The sequence below is a fragment of the Nestor notabilis genome, unplaced genomic scaffold (genome assembly GCF_000696875.1).
Source record: "Nestor notabilis isolate BGI_N333 unplaced genomic scaffold, ASM69687v1 scaffold14483, whole genome shotgun sequence".
Taxonomy (NCBI): Eukaryota; Metazoa; Chordata; class Aves; order Psittaciformes; family Psittacidae; genus Nestor; species Nestor notabilis.
The window spans coordinates 13,000-35,117 of record NW_009921574.1 but is presented as its reverse complement, the minus strand read 5'-3'; the positions used below and the strand labels follow the sequence as shown (position 1 = coordinate 35,117).

General features: G+C 36.5%; 1 protein-coding gene across 1 annotated transcript in view; it reads right to left on the bottom strand.

Annotated features, from left to right (window-relative positions):
- Positions 1–366: 366 nt before the first annotated feature.
- The window catches only part of POLR3A (polymerase (RNA) III (DNA directed) polypeptide A, 155kDa), a gene marked incomplete at its 5' end in the record, with an annotated part of 34,494 nt that continues 12,742 nt past the window's right edge, over positions 367–22,118 (bottom strand). Inside the window, 17 exons of the mRNA XM_010011220.1 lie at positions 367–515; positions 4,248–4,380; positions 5,725–5,856; positions 6,188–6,352; positions 7,021–7,185; positions 7,606–7,698; positions 7,809–7,902; positions 8,528–8,698; positions 10,590–10,672; positions 10,753–10,839; positions 15,491–15,604; positions 16,291–16,461; positions 16,944–17,081; positions 18,443–18,561; positions 19,095–19,206; positions 20,206–20,378; positions 20,635–20,799. Of these exons, the coding sequence (XP_010009522.1) occupies positions 367–515; positions 4,248–4,380; positions 5,725–5,856; positions 6,188–6,352; positions 7,021–7,185; positions 7,606–7,698; positions 7,809–7,902; positions 8,528–8,698; positions 10,590–10,672; positions 10,753–10,839; positions 15,491–15,604; positions 16,291–16,461; positions 16,944–17,081; positions 18,443–18,561; positions 19,095–19,206; positions 20,206–20,378; positions 20,635–20,799 (2,264 nt within the window). The remainder of the gene's footprint in view (positions 516–4,247; positions 4,381–5,724; positions 5,857–6,187; positions 6,353–7,020; positions 7,186–7,605; positions 7,699–7,808; positions 7,903–8,527; positions 8,699–10,589; positions 10,673–10,752; positions 10,840–15,490; positions 15,605–16,290; positions 16,462–16,943; positions 17,082–18,442; positions 18,562–19,094; positions 19,207–20,205; positions 20,379–20,634; positions 20,800–22,118) is intronic.

Sequence of the window (22,118 nt, the reverse complement as noted above, 5' to 3'; positions counted from 1 at the left end):
TTACAGGCCATTTCCACATTGCACTCTGTGCAAGCTCACTCAACAGTCTTGCTATTTCATTTTTGGTTGTTTGGGTTTTTTTAACCAACTCTGAGTATACATGTCTAATGCTGAGTCAAAACGAATTTCCACCTATTAACACAAATATCTAATTCTAGCACATGAAAGAATTTCATCAGTCGAAATTCACTTTAAATTTATTTCCACTCTCTGGTACAGAGAAGCTTCACCTTTCAGGGTCTGTACTAACAGGTGGTAAACGACTGTTCTTTTGAGAGTGTTTCACTTACCACTTCACAGTTAGAGACACACAGAACTGATGATACACATTTCTTAATTTATGTTTTCTGACTATTTCTTGTTTTGCTATGTAACAATGGGAATATGAAAATCACTATTATCAAATATCAGCGGCCTCCTGGCAGGGGTTGATTCCTTGTCTGCTTTGTGCAACAGCTTAAAAAGTCCCGTTCCAATATTCATTGGAATTCCCATGATGATGCACTCAGAAACACCTAGGAAAAAACAATAAACATTTTGAACATCCAAAGATCAGGGATTTACAGAACTATTTTCATTTGCCTGTTCTGTATGCCTTGCCTATTAAATCTCATTGAACCTCACATGTAAAGGCCAAGGGTTCTTCACCAGATAAAGTTAAACGTTACGGTTATCAGAAGAATATGTTATTTGAATTCTAGGCAGGAAAAATTCAATGTAAACTAAACACCTGCTCTAGCAATGAAAGAGCTTCAGAAGGTGTTTTCGGAGAAGACACATTCCATTCAGTGCAAACAACAGAATATGCAAGGCAAAGTTACTTCATGCTCATTCTCTGACCCAGTGCTAAGAATCACAGAATCAGCCACATCTGGCCAAGTGCCCTTGAAAGCCCTGCACCTTCCCAGTGACAGAGGCATACCCCTGCTTTGCCTATACTGCTTTTTGTATTTTCGTGATTATTAAAGTGCTTGCTTTGAATTTAAACATTTAGTCTGTCCCAGCTATTTCTGACAGCTGTACCATTTTCACAGCAACATGCTGGCACATTAATATTCCAGATCTACTGATGTATACAAGTTTTCTAAAGAACATTTCACATTAAAAGAAAGCTATCAGACACCACTGTTTTTTAACTCAGCATGCTGTTACAATCCAAATGACACTTTTACACATTCTCACAAGTACAAGAACATTCATCTTTCACACAAATGTTTAAGAAAGTAACAACAAATATCTGTACATTTGATCACACAAACAATAAAAATAAATTTGCTTAAAATTCTGCTGAGATTTGATTAGTTATTTAAGTGTTATTTAAATGTTTAAATATTTAAATGAATGAAGATTCTGTATTTTTGCTCTCAGACCATTGCTGCATTTCTAGTACATATTTACCAACACTTTGCACTTAAAAACCTTGTGCAAAATAGAATTGTTAGGAGTTAATGTGTATTTCGGCCCGCTACTTTGTACAAGCCCTATAGCATGCAGGTTACAATGGATAAAAGAAATACCTTTGCAACATCTAGCAGAATAAAACCTAACTCATTTTGCACAGTAACTTTTCAACCTGAGCAAATCACTGAACCATGGAAACTGCATTTAGTTGTGGGAATCCTTCTCCCCTTACAATACTTCCATGTGTACAACCAGAAGCCTTCCTCCCCACCTCCCTTTTGCCTCATGGGCAAAGTAGTAGCTTGCAGCATCTGACAGCAGCCATATACAGCAGGAAACATTCAAGCAGAACATGCCACTAACAACCAAGTGTATGCGATATATCTGCTGAGACTAATGTATAGTAGAGACCAAGGACAATCATATCAGACAGGTGAAGATAACGATATAATTGATGGCAGAACTGCCACAACAGCACACTCCGCTCTAATGACCATCCAAGCCTCCTCCAGTGGCTAGTCTTGTAATGCTACCAGTTGTACGCTATTGCAGATTTAAGCATCTGGCTGACAGCTATGAACTGCTGCTCTCACAGCTGGAAGAAGCTACGTAGAGATGAAGCCAGTCATACTGTTCTTACTGCAGAATTTTTGACACTTCCCTTCCAGACCTACTCATAAATGAACATCACAGCAGTGATCTGTAGCTCTCAGCTACCACTCTTCAAGTTTGAAGAAGAGTGTTGTTGGCTGCTCTTTGGAAAGGGGACAGAAAAGTAAACTGACTGTATCTCTAAGCACTGGCTTGCAGACAGTAGCACTTCCTGCAGATCCTGCTTCCAACATCCAGCGGATGCTGCTGGAACTGGATATACTCCTCTAATTTCAATCCACTCTACCCACTGAAAGGTGGCATCAGCAATTCTCAACAGAAAATGCTTGTCTTAATGTAGGTAAAGCAGGAATCAGTTGTTCCCCATTCTCTCCTGGCAGGGGAATGCATCTTTCAAGACAAAAGAGATTCAAAGATCTCAAGATCTAAAACTACACCCACACATTCAGGCGAAGCACTGATTTGAGATGCCATTCAGTTCAGCACCTATAGTTGTTGATTTTGGGTACATGCTCATCTTTCTTGGCAACATTTATAAGTTTTTCCTGCTCTGGAGATGCAAAGCCATGAGTGTCCAAAAGACTTTTTATAGCAATTCAAAGAGATAACTAGTGATGGCCAGGTCAGGCAGCTGCACAGCACTTTTTCATACAAGTAAGCCAGTATCATCTCTTCAATTTTGGAAGACAGACAATGATTTTCTGTTTCGTCCATTCCATTTCCTCATTTGAACCAAAACATTTATATAGAAGGCAACAAGAAAGGATCTTTGCTTTCCACATTAGATTTTACCAGCTCAGAGGGGACTTTGAGAAAACATTTTCTATTCCTTACTGTCTCTTAATAGAATCTTTGCTTTAGTCATGGACAAAGAATAATACAAAATATATTAAAAAAAAAAAAAAAAAAAAAAAAAAAGGCAAATCCCACTCACATGGGATGCTGGACAGCCAGAAAGTGCCAAAAGTGCCAGAGTTCTTAAAATACAAGCTGGTAATACAAACATTTCTAACAGATTCCAGCAATTCAGTAAATATATGGTCCACAAACCACAGTTTGAAATTGACTACACTTTCTAAGACCACCTAGAAATACATACAAACTAGTGAACCTTAGCATAATATATTCATATTTTTTACTTCATTAGCACCCAGAAACTCCAAATGAGCAGTTACAGCTCCAGAATGTATTCTGTATTACATAAACAGATGAAGAACAGGGTGAAACCTGCTCGACTTCTCCTTTTCTCTGCTTAACCTACTAGATAGAGACTTTTTACAAAATCATTCCAAAATGTAGGTAGTTTATAGGAGAATGAAATGTCGGAGGAATGGAGGCAAAGGTGTTTAACATTTGGAATTGAAATTATTTTTCTTTTTTTAGAGTACACGGCAGAAATGCAAAATTAAGAGACAAACAGAATGTCAAAACCCATTATCTGAATTTTCAGTTTGGCCATACGTACATGTGCATACATGCACTGTGTGCATGTATGCATGTACTTTTAAACTTTTATCAGATTCTTACATGAATTCAGTGAGAGGATAATTCAGTGGATATTAATGAACTTCACTTTAAAACTGAAGAACAGATATTTAAAAAGGAATTTCTCCTAACAGGAATCTTTGGTGTTATGTTAATGAATGGAGTGCTGAAACAAAGCTTCTAATTACACAAAAACAAAAAATTCCAAATACAATTTTGATCTATTTAGATTAGAACCAACTGAAGAAGTCAAGAGTTTTGCCTGTTTATTTCTAGGTACAACTGACAAACCCCATAGGCAACCACTGTGCGCAGTACACCACCTACACTGGCTGAAGCGTAACATTCCTACTTCTAAGTAGGAATGAAAACAAAACCTGAATACTGAATGGGGTACTAAATTCCTTAATCAGCTGTAGTTGTTGGAAGATACACAAACTTCTACAACTAAAACAACCCCTAGAATTACTGATAGTGGGACACATTCCCTGGTATTTCACTGAGCTATGTGGTAAGAAGTAAAACCAACCTACTAAAAGTCTACTTTAAGAAACATATAACAAATGTCCAATTGATATCAAGATCTCTGATTTAGAAGTAGAGAAACATCCACCAAACTTCCAGGATCAAGAAGTTTTTGACCTGTAAACTGAACAAAATGCTTAAAAATGACAAAATTTCAATACTTTGAAGAACTTTAAAAGTGCTAGGTAGGGATCACAAACTGCAACAGAATTTGCAATACCTACCACAAACAGAATCCTTCTGCCCAAAGTAGGCAGCATCAAACAGATGGTCCGCAGTCTTCTCAAAAGAAGCCAGCATCAACACACTTTCCTTCATTTTTGCCAGTCCAAACCTAGTAATACCCAGCACTTCACCCTTAATTGATGAAAAAAAACCAAACAAAAGAAAGACTATCAGTCACAACAGTACCTGGAAGTTAGTTAAGCTCGCTGAAGAAGCAAATCAAATGAACAACAGAAATGTAGCTTTTATTCTAACACAAGAAACTACTAGTAAGTGAAAGGTTACTATCCACAATATAACATTGTCATAATATGCTGCTTCACAATTAAACATCCTGACGGTAATAGTTTGGTAATAATATTTAGATAAAACATAAATGATTATTCACACACAACAGAAGCTGTTATACATGGTTAATAGATTTGTATTTGTTCAAAAGCAAGAATATTGGAAAGATTGAGAGAAACACAGCATGTGGAGAAAAAAACCCACACAATTCTTAAGTAGTTGCTGAGCTAAAAACTTTAGTGGGGTCTGAGAGCATTATGCTGAAGCTGCTGCCTATTGTCTACTGATAAGTCTGACTTAAGCTGCCAGGAGATTACAGAAGACATTAAATCTTCATTTTTCCACTCAAAAAAAAAAAATTAGCTTTTTAATCTAAGTATTTCTGCCTCTGATTATAACAGACTGTGCAATGAAGCACAAGTCAGAAGTACAGACAAAAGAATACATGCTAGGAGCCCAACAAGTGTAAAACACTGCACACTGATGCCCTTTTCCACTATTGGGTCACAGCTCTCCATGGCCAGCCCTGGGGACTGCTGCAACTCAGTACAACAAAGCCCTACAGTTTGGGGTGAAGTCAGAACTCCCTCATCCATTTTACCCAAATTAAAGTCTTGTACTCTGGCAGGCAAAGTGGAAAATCTTACTTCACTAAGTGCAGTCAAATCTAAAAAATGTAATGAATGTGAAGGAAAGAAAGTAAATCGATAAAGAACAGATAGGATTTTCTACTAACAAGTTCTGGAAGACTGTTCATACTCTACATGTAATCTGATTCTATTTCTAATTTCTGTATCCTTTGACTCTTACATACAGCACAGCTGCTATGAACCACACCCCATGTGGTTTTCTGCACAGCAAGCCTTAAATTGCATGCATCGTTACCCAAATGGTTGATTTTCATACCACAATTTTTAGCCTTCGTATTTCAAAATCAAAATTATGATAACCTACTCATTATATCAACTTGTTTTCAGTCAAAATAGGCCTTCTCCCCTCCACCCCAAGAACTATATTAATTAAGCATTTTGTTTGATATGCAAACAGCAGTATTTTGTCAGTGTAACTTACAATTCTTTAAACATAAAACTGATTTCCATGTCCCTAGCTCACCCATCCTTCTCAAACATGGTGAAATTAGTCTGTATAAAAAGGACATGTAACATATACAAAAAACTCAGAACCAACCTTGTAAGTCATTAGATCAGACAGCAACATAACATGTCTCCTGTCAATGCTCATACCATGGTTCACCATTGTATACTGAATCTCATTGATAATGGTTGTCCGCGCAGCTTCAATTCCCAGTGTCTTCTCTACCTACACAAAAGATTAAGTTAGATTAATGAAGAACCAAATGCTTGGAGCAAGTGTATTCCTGGAACAATTCCCATTTGATGTCAGATTAACACTCCATTTCCATTACTACCATTTTGCATTTCTCAGTTTTAAAAATATTCATTGAAAAAGCTTTTTTCAAGTGAATAGTGCTGCAAGTTGAACTATTCTCTTGAGTTAATGCATTCTGACAACTATTAGTGAAATCAGGCTTGATTAGATATCAACTGCTGCATCTGAGCACAAACAAGCACTTGTAATAAAGATGCTAAGGGGGGAAAAAAAACCACCCCAGAATCCATTTAAACATTACCTCGTAAGTGTTGTTAGAGGACGTTTTTGTTCCTTTCACTCCATGAGTAGCCATAACAGCCCGCAGATTATCACCTTCAACTAGAAGTTTATATTTTTCCTTTCCACTTTGTTCATCAATATGAATGACAGCTCGGGAAACCTCTGGTATGCCTTGCACTACAACCTTCACAAACCAAAAAAATGCTAGCAACTTTGATGCATACAGTAACGCAGTATTAAAAGGGTAACCCTTATCAGCATTCAGAAGTATTTAGAAGCTCCAGTCTTTGGACTAAATGCACAGTTAAAATATATATGAAACAAGATTTTCTGTTCTTAAATATATGAGTGCAAATGTGACATTCACACTGTACCATAAACCTTACTCACTACCTATATATTTTACGCCAGATCACCTCGCATCAGACCTGGGTCTCATGGTGACAGACCCACACAAATGAAAGGGCATCCTGCCAATAATACAGAGATTTGTTTATCACTATTTTTAAACCGCAAAGTAGTCTTTTCAGAGAGTGCTGCAAAAATGCCAGATACTGTCATGTATTGTAAATTCTACATGCAGCTGGAAGAATATATAACTATTTCATTAAACTGCTGCATTTGGAACGCTTCAGTAAACACTGTAAGGGAAGTATCAAGGCTTAAATTTGATTTATTAAGATTAGTAACAGGGCCTTCATCTGAAAAGTAGTAGCATTGCAATCTAAGAGCTATAGACTCAGCCTATTTCACTGTCTATACTAACAAGAATTAATTTAGTCTTTCCACCATAGAACCCCAAATTATTACTGATTACCTCCCACAGAAGCATGAGACAGCCTCTGGTTTTACCTTTGGTAGTTCTTCCTTCAGGGACTGCAATACATAATACATTGAACTCTTGCTATTTTCACGAGGAGTCACACATACAACTGCTTCTCCATGGACAGCAACATCCCCAGGCTTTACTCTGAGTTTAGATATGCAAATAGAGTAGCGCACAGTCTCTGCATTCACCTGTGGAAAAAGTAGGCCAGCAAACATCAGGGTATTTCTCTTCACATATACAAATCTGCTCACACTGATGCAACAGTCTTTCAACAGAAAAAAGCAAAAGGTAGAAAAATAAGCAAAAATTGTTACTCTTATAAACTGGTGAGGGTACCAGCCCATACACTAACTAGTGGACAGAAGTGGCATCCTTGTATTTAGCAAGACAACAGTAAAAGAATGTATGTTCTCTTGTTTCCAAATAAAAGAAAAATTATCCACTTGACAATGAAGAAAGGGGGGAAAAAATATAATGTAGCCACAGGACATCCTCTGTTCACTTTCTTTTTTAACTTTCACTGGTCTGATTAGTGTTTCTGAGACAGGATTAAGAGACCCTTTGGAATTTACCCAGGTAACATTCTGCATAAGAACTGGCCAACTCACCTCTAATCTCAGTAGTCTAATGCGCTCTAAAGACAGCTTAACAAGGATGAAACAATCATCTGGGAGAAACACTTCCTCAATATATTCTGAAATCTTTAGGAGATAAGGATGAAACAGTTAGCATGTGAAAATTATTAAAATGCCCCATAGCAATTGGCTAATCTTTACATTTAAAGCATTAGCAATAATAAATTTTTTCCTACCTCTCCTAGTAATGTTTTCTCAATTCTTCCTTTAACTAGACGGGCAAAATCAGGATCATCATCTTTGTCCAACTGTGCTGTTATAATAGGGGTGCTACAAAGAATAAACACACATACACAAAACAAACACTTAGGAAATGGCTCAACTAGACTACAGACAGCAATTTGAACTACAGCCTGCCCTAGAGAACGTATCTCTTATCTAGAGCAGTATTTAGTAAGATAAAGAGACCTTCAGCTTCCTCAGGTACATTTTAGAAAACATATTGAACACGTGTTTCAGGCTGCTAAAAGCAAGCAAACGTGCATGAGATTATAACACAACAACTAGTGACTATTTTCATCAGGTACACTATTCTAGTATTATTTAAGTATAGCTTCATGGATGCTTAGGAATAGAATCATAGAATAGCTAGGGTATACTTCAACTACTGCTAAACACCAGAAAGTTTCATGATACATAAGACACACCTAATGGAATATTAAACTTAATAAATAACCACTTTATCTCATTTGAGTTTCAGAAAAATATAACTTGTCTCTTTTCTGACCTTAAGTATCACTTAGTTGGGCAGATACTACATTTTTCTTGTTTGGGTATTCCATGAATTCAGTGTTGTCTAATACGTTACTGCGAACTGGGAAATGCTATCATTTCTTTCCATCAGTTTCACTTAGGCAAAGGCATAAAAAAACCCAAACCAAAGCAATATTATTACCTAATAGCCTTTGAAGCATTAATGATTTCTTTGATTCTTGGGACACCCAAAGTAATGTTCATTGAAGCAACACCAGCAAAATGGAAAGTCTTCAGAGTCATCTGTGTACCAGGCTCACCAATACTCTGTGCACAAAGAGCTCCTACTGCAGAACCAGGCTCCATCTGTGCCCTGATGAAGAAATTCTCTTATTAGAAAATACAGAAAGAGACAGAGCTCGATAAGGTATAAAATCCTAAGCAAGCAAAGACAGAAACTATTCTGTTAAATATATGAGAAGTTTTTTTATTTTTTTATTTTTTAATCTTCTTTTAAGTAAACAAAAAGGAGAAAGGTTAAGTGTTCACCAATACTCAAGACTGAGCTCATGCAAGGCAAGCAGATACCCTGTCACATAGGTATTACACAGATCCAGTATAACATCCATATGAGAAACAAAATGCTTGTCCTCTTCCTCCTAAGCATCAAGCAGTCGATTCAGAATTCTCCATTCAGGGAAATCCCATATGCAAACATTTCCATAACTCCTCTTTACATGTTTAAGCACGAAAGACCTTTATTAAAGTCTTCCTTAAGAAATTATTATGCATACTGCTTTTTAATCAGAGCAAAATCCGGATATTAATGCCTTCTTGTTTTCATCTTATTCAAAAGCCCTATACTGATGACCTACTTTCCCTTCAAGTTATGCATGTAATGGGCTCATTCCCACATTTGTCTTTTTCTAAGTCAAAGACCACTACATTATAATGTGATCTCAAAATGAGATGTGAGGGGTGGTTTACATTCTCCACTACAATTTTGTTCATATCCTACAGTTAGCATTCTTAAGCTTGCACAGAGTGCAATGTGATCTGCTCTTCTAGAGCAAACATAACGTATGAACTTAAGGCACAGTACCACTTCCTGAATTATTCTAGCTTATAGCAGCTTCTTGCATTTTCCTTGATGAACTCCTACCAGGTAAAATTGCTGTCTGGTAGTGATTTAGCACATAACATCTAAAGGAATTAATTCTGGGTGACTGTAAAAAAATTATTTAAGTAGAGGTTATTGTTCTCACTGTTACAACAAAAACATCACAGCAATTAGATCCTTTCCAAGGGTACCATATTTCAGCTATCAGATCAGCATAATATAGTACGCTAAAGCAATTCACTACAGTAAAATAGGCAATTAATGTTTAAGAAAACTTAAGACAAACCTAAGCAAGTAATCCTAGTAACTGAAAACAAAAAGCCTGGTAATTGCTATGAAGTAGTTTTGTTAAGAATTTAATATAGACATTAATTTTCTAGAAAAAGAAGAAATATTAGTAAACAATCAATAAAAGTGAGCATGAGCCCACAAAGCAGATGTTGCAAATGGCTTCATGCCAATTATGAAATCCAAGGAGTCTAAAGAAATGAAAGGACTCTTGATGGATAAAGAGATGAAAATATCCACAGTATCACTACTTAGTTAGAGGCCAAGAATTACAGATTCAAAAATATGTTAGCATGAAGTGTGACATAACTCTTCACAGACTGTGTAGATTAAGTATAACTATCAAGGTTCATGTAGATTTAAAACTGATCTATTGAGACATTATTTTGCATGGACTCTTTGGAGGTTTAGAACAATCTCTAGCAAGAAGGAAGGGAACATGTGTGCCAGTGGGTGTAAAAAAAAGTGTTCGAACAATATCCTCCTTCACCTCACTCTGAATCCTATCACTTCTGGCTTTTACGAAACTCTGCTGTCAAAACAGTGTGTGGATATAAGTAAATAGCTACAGAAGAAAACTGTGTTCACTACTGTTTCAGAAGAAAGGTGCCTAAAAACAAGCAGATAGCTTTGCGTTGTAATGGGAAATGTTTTTTTTTTTTTCATTCTACCTTTGTCCTGCAAACGTTTATGTCACTGGGGCAAACTGTTTCTTATTCTATATTTGTACTTCATTCACAGCAGAACCAACCTTCACACAGGAAAAATAGCAAAATATACTCCTAGATTGCAAACAAAGAGAACAAACACTAAATTGGGGGGGGGGAATAGAGAAAATAACAGGCTGAACACTTACCTCATGTATTTGTCCCTACAAGTCTCCAGAAACTTCTCTAGTTGTGTGGGAGTAATCCTATCCAACTGATATAAAACTCGTGGCTACAGAAGAAAACAGTTGAAAAAGTAATAGCTTTCAAGGACTGCAAAGAAGTACATAATTACCTCCTTAAGCTATTTACCTCTGTTGTGCCATTGTCATTAATGCCATACTTGTCCCTAGTTTTTTTTATCTTCTCTGAAACACCTTTGATGAATTTTTTGATTTCCTGAAATTACATTAAAACAACAGTAAGTAAAGACATTGTCTTCATACTGAAGTCTTCAGCAGTAAGTTACTGACTTAGAGCTCAAAATGGAATGTTTACAATAATAAATTAACAATACACATTATGAAGAGAGGAGCATGAAAACTTAGACACGCACATACAGTAGAATTCAGCAAACCAGATTCACTCTTGTATAACCACAAATCAGTAGCAGTACATGAGGAATATGGCCGATGCCGAATAAAAGCATCCTTCCTGAGCACACGCTGAAAAATTAAGGTGTTTGACTTTGGCTGATCCTTCCTTCCTACTCACCACTTACTGAAACTAACTCTAACATCAGGGGAAAAAATAAAATTATTATTTTCTGAGTATACCAACACAAACATATTCTTGCTCATTTTCCACTATTCAAACTAAAAAGAAAGACTATGGCAAGAAAGGAAGCATATAATGGGTGCCTGCTGGATAGATTTCAGAGGTTCAAAATGTACTTTATTTGGGAGGAAAAATCTCTAAAAATTTCTACATACCTGCCAGTCTCTACCTAAGATAGTTCAAGTAACGTCTCTATACTGTGTAGAGGTCTTGCAGGCAACTGCATTTAACATGTAGTAGTACATAAGCCTTTCGCTCTCTTAACAGATTTACCCAGAAGCACTTCTAGCAGTCTTTACTGGACTATGAATTGAAACAATATTGTTTGAAAAATATCCAACGTTTCTATGAAACGTCATTTGGGCATTACGCTTTGTATATAGATATGGACTCTGGACGTCACAAAATACAAGGCCGAAGATTAAATTCTCCCATAAAATTGGACTCAGTGCAACTCATATCCATAACACAGGGTTATCAAAACCAAAATATAAACAAGAAACTAGAGGAAAAGCTTCCCATCTACTTGAACAATGACTTAAAGCCTCCATGGAGAAGCAAATAGCTTGATTTTTAGAGTCTTTTTAAACCCTTTCCACCCCATTAGTCCTGCCTCAAATCCAGGATGATGATCATATAATATCACCTCTTCTTCATACAGTATTGGACTCCTTCCAACCACCACAGTAGCCCAACACCGAACATTACTCAGAAAATTGAGTAAATATTTGAGTGATTGCCTTTTTTTTTTTTTTAACGACCGAATTCATAAATCATTATCAAAACACTTCTGTTACATCCTAAAAGAATCCTCAAATTCTCCAAATATCAACATTCTTACTGGTATTCAATGTATTTTCAGACAGTATGTTATTTTCTGTGACCACTACAAATGAAATCTTTGCACAAAATTGGTGATTTATTTCCTAAAATATGTGTTAAGAAATAATGTTATTAGAAAAAAAAAAAAAAAAAATTAAATCTCCAACACAATAAATTAAATGTTACATATAATTCCGAATTGTAAAAACAAAGAGACATCATTTCTATATATTAGAGCTAAAAAAAGTGAGAAATAGATCTCTGAATACATTTATTTCTCATTGTCAAAAGTTTTATTCATGCTCAAGAACTAAAAGAGAAAACGACTCATTCCTCTGAACTTTCAATTTTGTGTTGGCAGTTTATCTAAACTATGGATTAATTTATGCTACAAATAGAATGAAAATGTAGCTCACTCTTTGCTGAGCCTGTCTGAGTCTATAGACTTATCTTCAGTGCAACACTCCTCTATGAGCACAGGAATATAACTTGCAGGGCAAGCTCAAGAAACCATTGCTTGTTCCACATTGTCTGAACCATGAAGTCTTTTAGTCGGGACCTGTTTCATAACAAGGCACCAAACTGACTTGTTAAGATCTGGCTCAGAGAGGGCCTTGTCAGCTACTGCAGAACCAATGATTAGTCAAAGTAGCAAGCAATCCAGGGTATAAAGCCTAGTCAGTTGCATGTTTGCATCAGGTTCCTCAGCACTTATGCTAGTGTGATCGTTTATACAGGTGAAGAGAATCCTCACAGTTAAGAAGAGTGGTACAGACAATCCCTCAAGATTCAATAATAATCCACTGAAGTCCAGGCAGACCCATTAGGCCAGCTGTACATATGTCAGCATGTTGTGGTTTAAGCCCAGCCGGTAACTCAGAACCACACAGCCGCTCGCTCACTCCCCCCTCTTCTTCCTCCCCCTGCTCCTGGATGGATGGGGAGGAGAATCGGAAGAATGTATCTCCCATAGGTTGAGATAACAGCACTCCAGTAACTAAGATATAATACAAAACCACTGCTGCTACCAATAATAATAATGATAAGGAAAATAACAAGGGGAGAGGACACAACTGCTCACCACCCGCCGACTGATACCCAGCCCAACCTGAGCAGCGATCTGGGCCTTCCAGGTAACTCTCCCCAGTTTATATACTGGGCGTGATGTGCTGTGGTATGGAATAGCCCTTCAGCCAGTTTGGGTCAGGTGTCCTGTCTCTGCTCCCTCCCGGCTTCCTCTCCTCCCTGGCAGAGCATGAGAGGAGTCCTTGGCTGGAAAAAACATTACTGAGCGACAACTAAAAACATCGGTGTTATCAGCATTGTTCCCAGGCTGAAAGTCAAAAACCACAGCACTGCACCAGCTACTAAGAAGGAGAAAAATGACTGCTGTAGCTGAACCCAGGACACAGCACTAACCCTTTTCCACGTTTGCACCACTCTGCCTAGTACTCATATTTTATCATCTCAAAAAAATCCACAGAAAAATGATGGATTTTTTTTTAATTAAATTGTGAGCATTTCTAAAGATTTTCCCAACTCCAATAAGAAGAAAAAGAATTCCCTTCACTTGTATCTTAGTATACTCAAATATGTTAAAATATTAACACAGTTGACTGTGCCAGCCAACAATCTGCTTTTTCATCAGTTGAGTTCATTCCAGTGAGGGCAGAGTGCAGGCAGAATGAATGCTAGGCTGTTTGGAAAAGGCTATTTAGACATACTGTTTTCTGGACAAGAGTGGATAAGCCCATTATAGGAACCTCCTGGTAAAGTAACAGCAACAAGAAATATTTCTGTTCTGGAAGGGAAAGTGGAGGAAGACATAGGAAGACATCAGAAAAACACGCTAATATCCCTAAAGGTTGAAAGAATGAGTTCTAGAAAGGAACATCATGTACTAAAGGTTCCTCAAATCCTCAAAATCTTCAAATTGAACTTTGAAGATTAATTCACGTGTCACAGTTTTCACCATTAAAAAGGGATTGGGTAAATTCTTGTGATGAATATAATTTAACAAGTAGTAATGTATATATGCTAATCAGTTACTTTAGCACTATGCACACATCTTTAGCTAAAAAGCACTAACATTAATGCTCACACAGTGCACACACATGCTACAATTACCTCATTATATTTTTCATAACCTGTCTCAGTTAATGTCTTCAAGGATGAACAGAAAAAAAAAAAGGAAAGAAGAAAATGTAATAATATCTACAACTTAGAAATTTTAAGTTAGACTAATTACCATTAAGATGATGTAGCCTTATCTGTGCCTATGAACTTAATAGCAATTATTTAGGTTTTCCCTGATATGTTTAAAAATATGTACATCTCAAAGAACAACTTCAGTTCCAAACTTTGATATAAGTATATTGCCTTTTTTTCCCCTTCAGAGATGATGTTAGAAGTTAGAGCATATTTCAAGTATGGATATAATTACTTTTTCAGCTCTGCTATGGCAATGGAATTGCAAATCAGGTTTATAAACAGTGGCTTATTAGTTCTGTCACCTTCTGCTCCAAAGCACCCTGATCTAATGAAAAAAAAAAAACCAAACCCAAAAAAACAACCAAAAAATACAACAACCCAAAAAACACACAAAAAACCACACCCAAAAAAACCAAACCCCTTCAAAAGCAGGTCACTAAATTCATGTTATTCTCATCACTGCCAGTAACCAACCTTACATGTTCAAATGTGGGTTAGTTCTACAGTTTTTATTCCTGTCTTCCAAAACAGTCTGAAGTGTGTCTGCTCTTAAATATTAAAATTGCTTAATGTTCTTTCAATCAAATTGACTTCTACAATCAAAGGGTGAACAGTCATGTGACTGTTCACTAATACTTAAAAATCCCAAGTACTCCTCATAAGACAAGCCCTGTCCAGCAAAGCTCTTTCATACAACACAAGTGTTATGCTGGGTTACTATCATAAGCAACATAAATAGGTCTAATGGTATAGCTCTACTATGGGAAAACCAGCAAATGAGTAAAACCAGACATTCAGAAAGTTGGTAATATCAAAAGACACGCATAATGATAGGAGTATGAGACTCAGTGCTAGTGGTTCCTTTATGCATCAAGTCAATATAACCCTGTTTCTGACATCCCACGGGAAGCACACAATTACTGCACCATCTTCCTATGGAGAGAAATTCTGGCAAGATATTTCAGATTGGCAGCACCTTCTACTCAAAAAAATCACTAGATTTTTCTCTCATTTCTGATGTTCTTGTGGTGAACATGAACAACTACCAAATATTACTTGGACTTAAAATTACTAGCCCTACCTCCCCACCTCCCAAATGTACTGAAATATATTACTACTCTTGCTTCTAACACATAAAATTCAGCCATTGCTCCTACAGATTGATAAAACCACTTTATTTCACTTCCTTGGTTTATAAGGAAAAGTTAATCACTGTGTCACAAGGAAATGAGGAAATTACCTGCAGAAAACTGTCTCGGCAGCAAAGAAATTCATTCTTCTTCATGATGGCCTCGGATGTTAACACCAATTCATTTTTACTAAGGGCTGGTTCACTATGGCATGGATATACAGCCTTAAGAGGAAAAAAATTTGCTTCTTCACATAAACCATATGCACAAAAATTTCATTCATTAATAGCATTCTTCAGTTTTGGTTGGGTTTTAGTTTGGTTTTTTTTGTTTATTTTAGTTTTTTTTACTATATAATACTAGACTAATGTGAAGAGATGGTCCACATACACTTCTATTTACATACACAAATCTGAAGGTATACACACACGCATTTCTAATCTGAATACTTCTTTCAGCAAAAGGCTTTTACCAACAAACCAACTACAAAACGGAATAATACCATTCTTCAAACATCACAGTGCACATGGAATTATTTAACACATTAGGCCTCCAACTTAAGAAACAGCTCAACACAGAGAACATGAATGTCTTGATTTAATAAGGAATTAGTTGGTGCAACATCAGTCTAATCCATCAGTCTAATCTAGTATTTAACCAAGTAATAAGTTATCTAGTGAGTTAAATATTAGGCCATAGAACTATGTCTAAGCACAGAAGAAAATTCTGTTTTCACAGCTTATACACAGTTAAGTCCTATTATACACATCCTGAATGACTGACCAGGACCAACCAGAAAGGCGATTTAAAAATAAACACTTCAACTGAAACAATTCTCCCCATAATTTATTACTTCATCTACGTGCTTAATAGTTTTTTCACACTCCCAAGAGACTTCAGTAATCCTTACCCTGATATTGTCTAGAACTCGCTTGAATTCCAGAGGTTCATCCTTCCCTTCCATGGCTGCAGGATCCAAGCCATCTCCTCCATAAATAAACTGTATAATGTCACCAGTAGAACTTCTGACTGTTAAATCATACTGTGAGCAAAGATCTTCAAGGGATTTTACCAGCCGCCTCTGAAGCAAAGAGGAAGGAAAAAAAATTGCAAGGAAAGTAAATGGGAACTTTTTTAAAAATGGCTATTGATTTGGATTACAAAAAGAATAAAAACTGAACTCAGGAAATAAATCTGACAGCGATCAGCAGGCAAGCAGGCATGAAAACCTATTTGAAGTCAAACATTAACTTTAGGGATTTACTGTACATTCCCCAGAGCATGAAAGCCAACAATAACAAAATTTAAAGAAATAACACAAATCTTCACATTAGAAATTCCATTATATAGGAAACCTAATGCTAAGCTGCAAGAACCTATTACAGTCCACGGAATTTGGGGGGGAAAGGATTAGACTGTTAGCTGTAACTATACTGTTACATTAAATGCACACACATACACACACAGTGTATGCACTTTTACCCCACCCCTCACCTCAACATACATGTAAGAAATATCCTCCTTTTGCAAGACTGAGAAAACCCCTACTCCACCGACGGTTACCTGCATATATCCAGTTTCGGCTGTTTTTACAGCTGTGTCAACCAGACCTTCTCGACCAGCCATTGTATGAAAAAAAAATTCAGTGGGAGTCAACCCAGAATAGAAGCTATTGGCAACAAAGCCTTTTGCTGCTGGAAGCTAAAGAGAAGAGTGGGAAAAAAGGTTAAAATGAAATGTAGATTTTGTATGCAGAAAAACATGTATGTCATCTAAATTCCTTCAACGCATACACAAACACAGAGAAGTCATGTCAGGTGCATTTAGTTCAATGTTGGTATAGTAGATCCGAATAAAGGCTTCAAAACCCTTGCCTAGTTCTTCCAAACCAATGTAACAGATTTTCTTCCTCCACCTACAAGTCTTGTCATGCTTCTAGCCATGCCTTGCAAACACTACACCAGCTTCCAACACTTTGGCCTCCCTTAAAATGGCAAAAATCGGAAAGGCAATAAGAACAGCCACTTTGCAATAGTATAGCAAAGGTATTGGCAGTGCTGAAGACCACAGACTAGAGATATGTAACTAACTAATTCTTTTGAATGGTTTATTCTCACCTCTGAGAAGGGTTCTTGCCAACTGAACTTTATTCAGGCCTCCCTTCAAGTCAAATAACACCAACCTGTCTCCATGATCACATAAAGCAACATAGAGGCTCATCTTGAATCACTTTTTGTTGTTGTTTAACAGAGAGTGCTTTCTAAATCAGTAAAAAAGCTGGAGTTAAAATTACCTTTTACCTTCTCATCTAATCCATTAAGTACTTTTTCTTCTTTAATTTATTCAGAAAATAGAAGATTTCACATTACAGAACTCAGAAGTTGAAATTTAGATACCTAGTGACAAACGTAAGTGTCATGGCCACCATCCAACACTTGAGCTGTCAAACACAAGACTGATGGCTGGCACCTAGAACCTTCTCTACTGATGATTAGATTTCACATAGCAGTTAAAAAAAGAAAAAAACAAAAACAAACCAGGAATCTCACTAATTGTATTAACAAAAGCATGAGACTCGTTATTACTTCATGTAGAACAGACCTCAAACATGAACATCCAAAGTAGCCCATGATACCTGTCTCAGTGTAAAAAGAAATTAAAACCAGCAGTGTCCAGAATGGGTTATCTGGCATGTTTCACCTGTCCAAAGGTAACAACACACACCCAGAAATTCTCCTGAGAAGTCTTAGTGCAGTGAAACATAACACAAGAAAAACTCCAACAAATTATCTTCAGGACTCTCAAGAGAATCAAAAATGTATCATCAGACTTACTTTAATTTTAGTAAATTAGAAAGGTCTAAGGAAGACTTAGCTGTAAAAATTCAAGCTATCTAGAAATCCTATGTCAATTCATAATACTACTGTTAAGTCCCATATCACTGTATGTGATCCTTTTTCTTCACCATGTCACAACACATACTGTTGTGCACCCTCCTTAAAATGGTTTAAGTCAACTTCTTTCACTTTTCTTGACAGTGTATTGTAAACATACAGAATTACCTTAGAATGCTTCTCAAAGTGAGGCAAGGATCTGTTCTCAAATCCATCAGGAACTCGGGACCCACTGATAGCCTGTTGACCTACACAAGCAATCATCTGGGATATATTAATGAAGGAGCCTGAAAAGAAAGAAAACCTCACTCGCAAATGAGGAGTATCACTGCTCCTCTCGTAAGCTGTCTTCACTTCTGTGAAGATCTATTATTTAGCTTCATAATTTGTCAAAAATGTACTTAGAACTGCAACAGTTAAAGAAGCTTTTCTGTTACTTATTCTGTGCATTTCAGCATTTTCACAGAGACTGACAACTAAGTCTATGATAAAGCTAATGACTCTTCTGAACAATTTTTCTTTGGGTCATAGACATTCATACCACCACTATTTAACTACAGTCCTTATATTATCCTGTCTTGTATTAAGGATTGTGTTTTATACAACCCATGATCCTAACCTACATATTTCACTACACAATTGAACATATTTGAATTCACTTTTAATTACCTGTACCCAGCATGTACTTACTGAAGAGTCACTTGAAATCTATACATGAATTTAATGCTGACTATATGAAACAACCTACAAAGACGGAGTATGTAATTGTGAGAACAGTGATGAAGTAAGTAATCCACTTCCAAAGTTCAGCTATCCCTACCTTTAGAACCACAGAGTGCCATGATAAGGGGACTGTTGCTCTTGTCCAGTTCTCTAAGACAGGCACTGCCAGCATGATCTCTGATAACAGACAGTTCTTTGAGGATTAAGGCCTGAAATCCAAGATTTCAGACATTCAGCATTTGTTAAAAATACCATACACAAACAGTACTCTATCACTCCCAGCAACACCTTCAGTAGTCAAAGGGAATTCAAAATATAATAAAAGAAGAAAGCTAGATGTTGCTTTGGTTAAAACAAGTGTAACTTTTAACTTGCACTTTGCTACAACAAGACAAGGGTAGTAGGAACATCACAATCTCTTTTTTCAGCAGCACCAACTTGAGCTAAACTAAGCACTGATGTAAGCCTTATGCCTTGCTGTGCTATGTAAGAGATTGCCTCCAAAAATTGTTACATCCAATTGCTAAGAACTTAGAACTGTATCAAAAAAACATTCTAGGATGTACACAGGTGTCCAAAAAGAGGAAGAGTGGAAAAGACTAAGACACTTCTTTCAACCAGAGCACCACTTCAAATTGAACAGCTGTGACAGTACTTCATCATTGGGTGGGGTTTTCTGGTCATTTGGTGGTGGTGTTTTTGTTTGTTTTTTCTTTTTTTTTTTCCTTTTAAACAGTAAAAACTAGACATCAACTAGCCAAGACAATCAATGTATAAAACCATTAAAGACAATGAAAGGTGTTCTTCAGCTGACTCCATTAAGTCTGTGTCTGTAAGCTTTTGGCAACATTCACTGCTCTTCATCAAAATTTCTACAGAAGGAAGAAAAAAGCTCAGCATAACCAAAGTGCACTTAACTTTTGCCCATTGATAAATGTAATGAATCCCATTCCAATTACCTATGTGATTTTATTCTCTTGTGTATCAGCTCAATACATCCACCCAGGAGAGAGGGAGGATCTCAGTTGTATAGTATTTAGCTAACATCTTTAGAAGCATACAAGCATCTAAACGTTAAGCCTAGATAGACTAGCCTAAAGTTGCATACCTATTTTGCATGTATTTTTAGGTTTTGAAAGACAACTTTGAACTTCACAATTTCCATGAATATATTCATGAAGTCTCTAGTCTAAATATATAAATTTTACCTCTAGTGTCTCTTCTGCGGTACAACCAGGCTGCTGCTGTAGCTTGCCAGTGTTCAGAGCTTCAATATACTCATCACATTTCTTATAGCCAGCATTCAGGAGCTCATACTTGGCTTTTAGCAGGCCCTGTCCAGGGGTTACATCACCAATTCCAATTGAAAAGCCACGATTAGCTATTATTTAAAAAAAAAAAATAAAAAAATAAAAAAATTAATGCTTATATTAATAGCTTTACCTCACATAGATTAAACAAACTAAACCCAGGAAATATTATCAATGGGAACTTTTTTTCCTCCCATCATAAGCACAATAGATTGTTTCACTGTTAGTATCAGTTTCACAACTACCTTGAGGGATTTTTTAGGTTCTATTTTGTTCTATTGTTTTGTTCCTGCTTTAAGATATTATTTTCCCAGGAAATGTACTTACAAAGATAGACAGGAGCAAGTCTGGCTAGTCGTGACATGGCATCTGCAGCTTCTACCTGCCCCCAGTCTCTCAGCAAGATGTAGAAGATGTTGTTCTTGGATCCTGAACCCAAGGTTCCTTTGTCCATACTACCACTCATTAACTCACTGTTTTGAATTGTGACATCTGGAAATAAAAGGCAACAAAAATTCATTGTTTTTCTAAAACATTACCTGAACTCTAGTAATTGTTTATGAAGTAGGTTTTAAAATAAAAGCTCTTTCCACTAAAAGAACTAAACTCAAAGACAGGCATTTAATGTATCTGTAGAAATGCATAAGTAAATACATACACGGACAGCCTACAACCTGACCTTACAACCTCAAGATTTCTTTCCCTGCTTCCTTGGAAAGGCAACTGTATACAATTTAAGCCTTGAGAGAAATATTGTGAATAATCCTTTTTGTTAAAAAACCTAAACTTGGCTTCATAAATCAAAATAAAGTCTTCAGTCTTATCTGTCCAGAAATAGTGTCCTCAATCATGCATAGTAAACCAGTATTACTTATTTATAAGTAAACCAGTATTATTTATTTATAAATGAAGTAGAGCAACAAAATTTCAGAAGTGAAGTAACAGTTCTCTTATTCAAAGATTCTGACATTCAGTTCAACTCTTATCACCTCTGGAGGCACAGAGTGAAATTAAAAGACACACTGGACTCAACTGTTTCTTGAATAACAAGCACATAATAATGACATCCATCTTGCCTGTAGGCCTGTACATGCTGCCTCTTTTAGATGACTTCCTTTTGCTTCATCAGTAACCTTCCATTTCAGGCACTGAATCTCCCTTATAAGCTTTAGCCTTTAACTACTTAAAAAGTGTCTTCTAGACATGACCTTCATACATATTTTTTCTGTGAGAGTAGTAAAATGTATGTTCATCCTGAACTTCATTATCCACCTTTTGAAGAACTGGCACATGTAGATGGATCCAATTTAAATAATTTTATGCAGAATGCTGTAGATGTCTGCACAGTGCACTCTGTGCTCAGTATTTTCAATGTGAATTTAAGTAATCATCATCTTGAACCAGAAGTCATTGTTCTTTCAATTATTAAATACAATCAAAATGCAATACCAGGACTTCTTAAGACTTTGGAGAATTCACAGAGAACTTTCTGAAGAAAGTGTTGCTTCAGAAATTAAGGGTTTTTTTCAGAGAACAGTACAGAGCCACCAATGAAATCCAGAAGTTTTCCACATCGAACTCAGAAAGCAGAAATTCTTCCCATACTTGCTAAGATGAAAAGACTGGTGTAAAGAAGACGGCCTATGTTCACACAAGTGTGAACAGTATTGCTTTGTTGCCTTTCACTCCACATTCCTTACAGACAGAAAAAAAATTGTGCTGCCATGTTTATAACCAAATTCACAACCGCAGAGCTGTCCTATCTTTTAAAGAAATCACTCAGTTTCCACTGGCACAGTGGATTTGAGTCC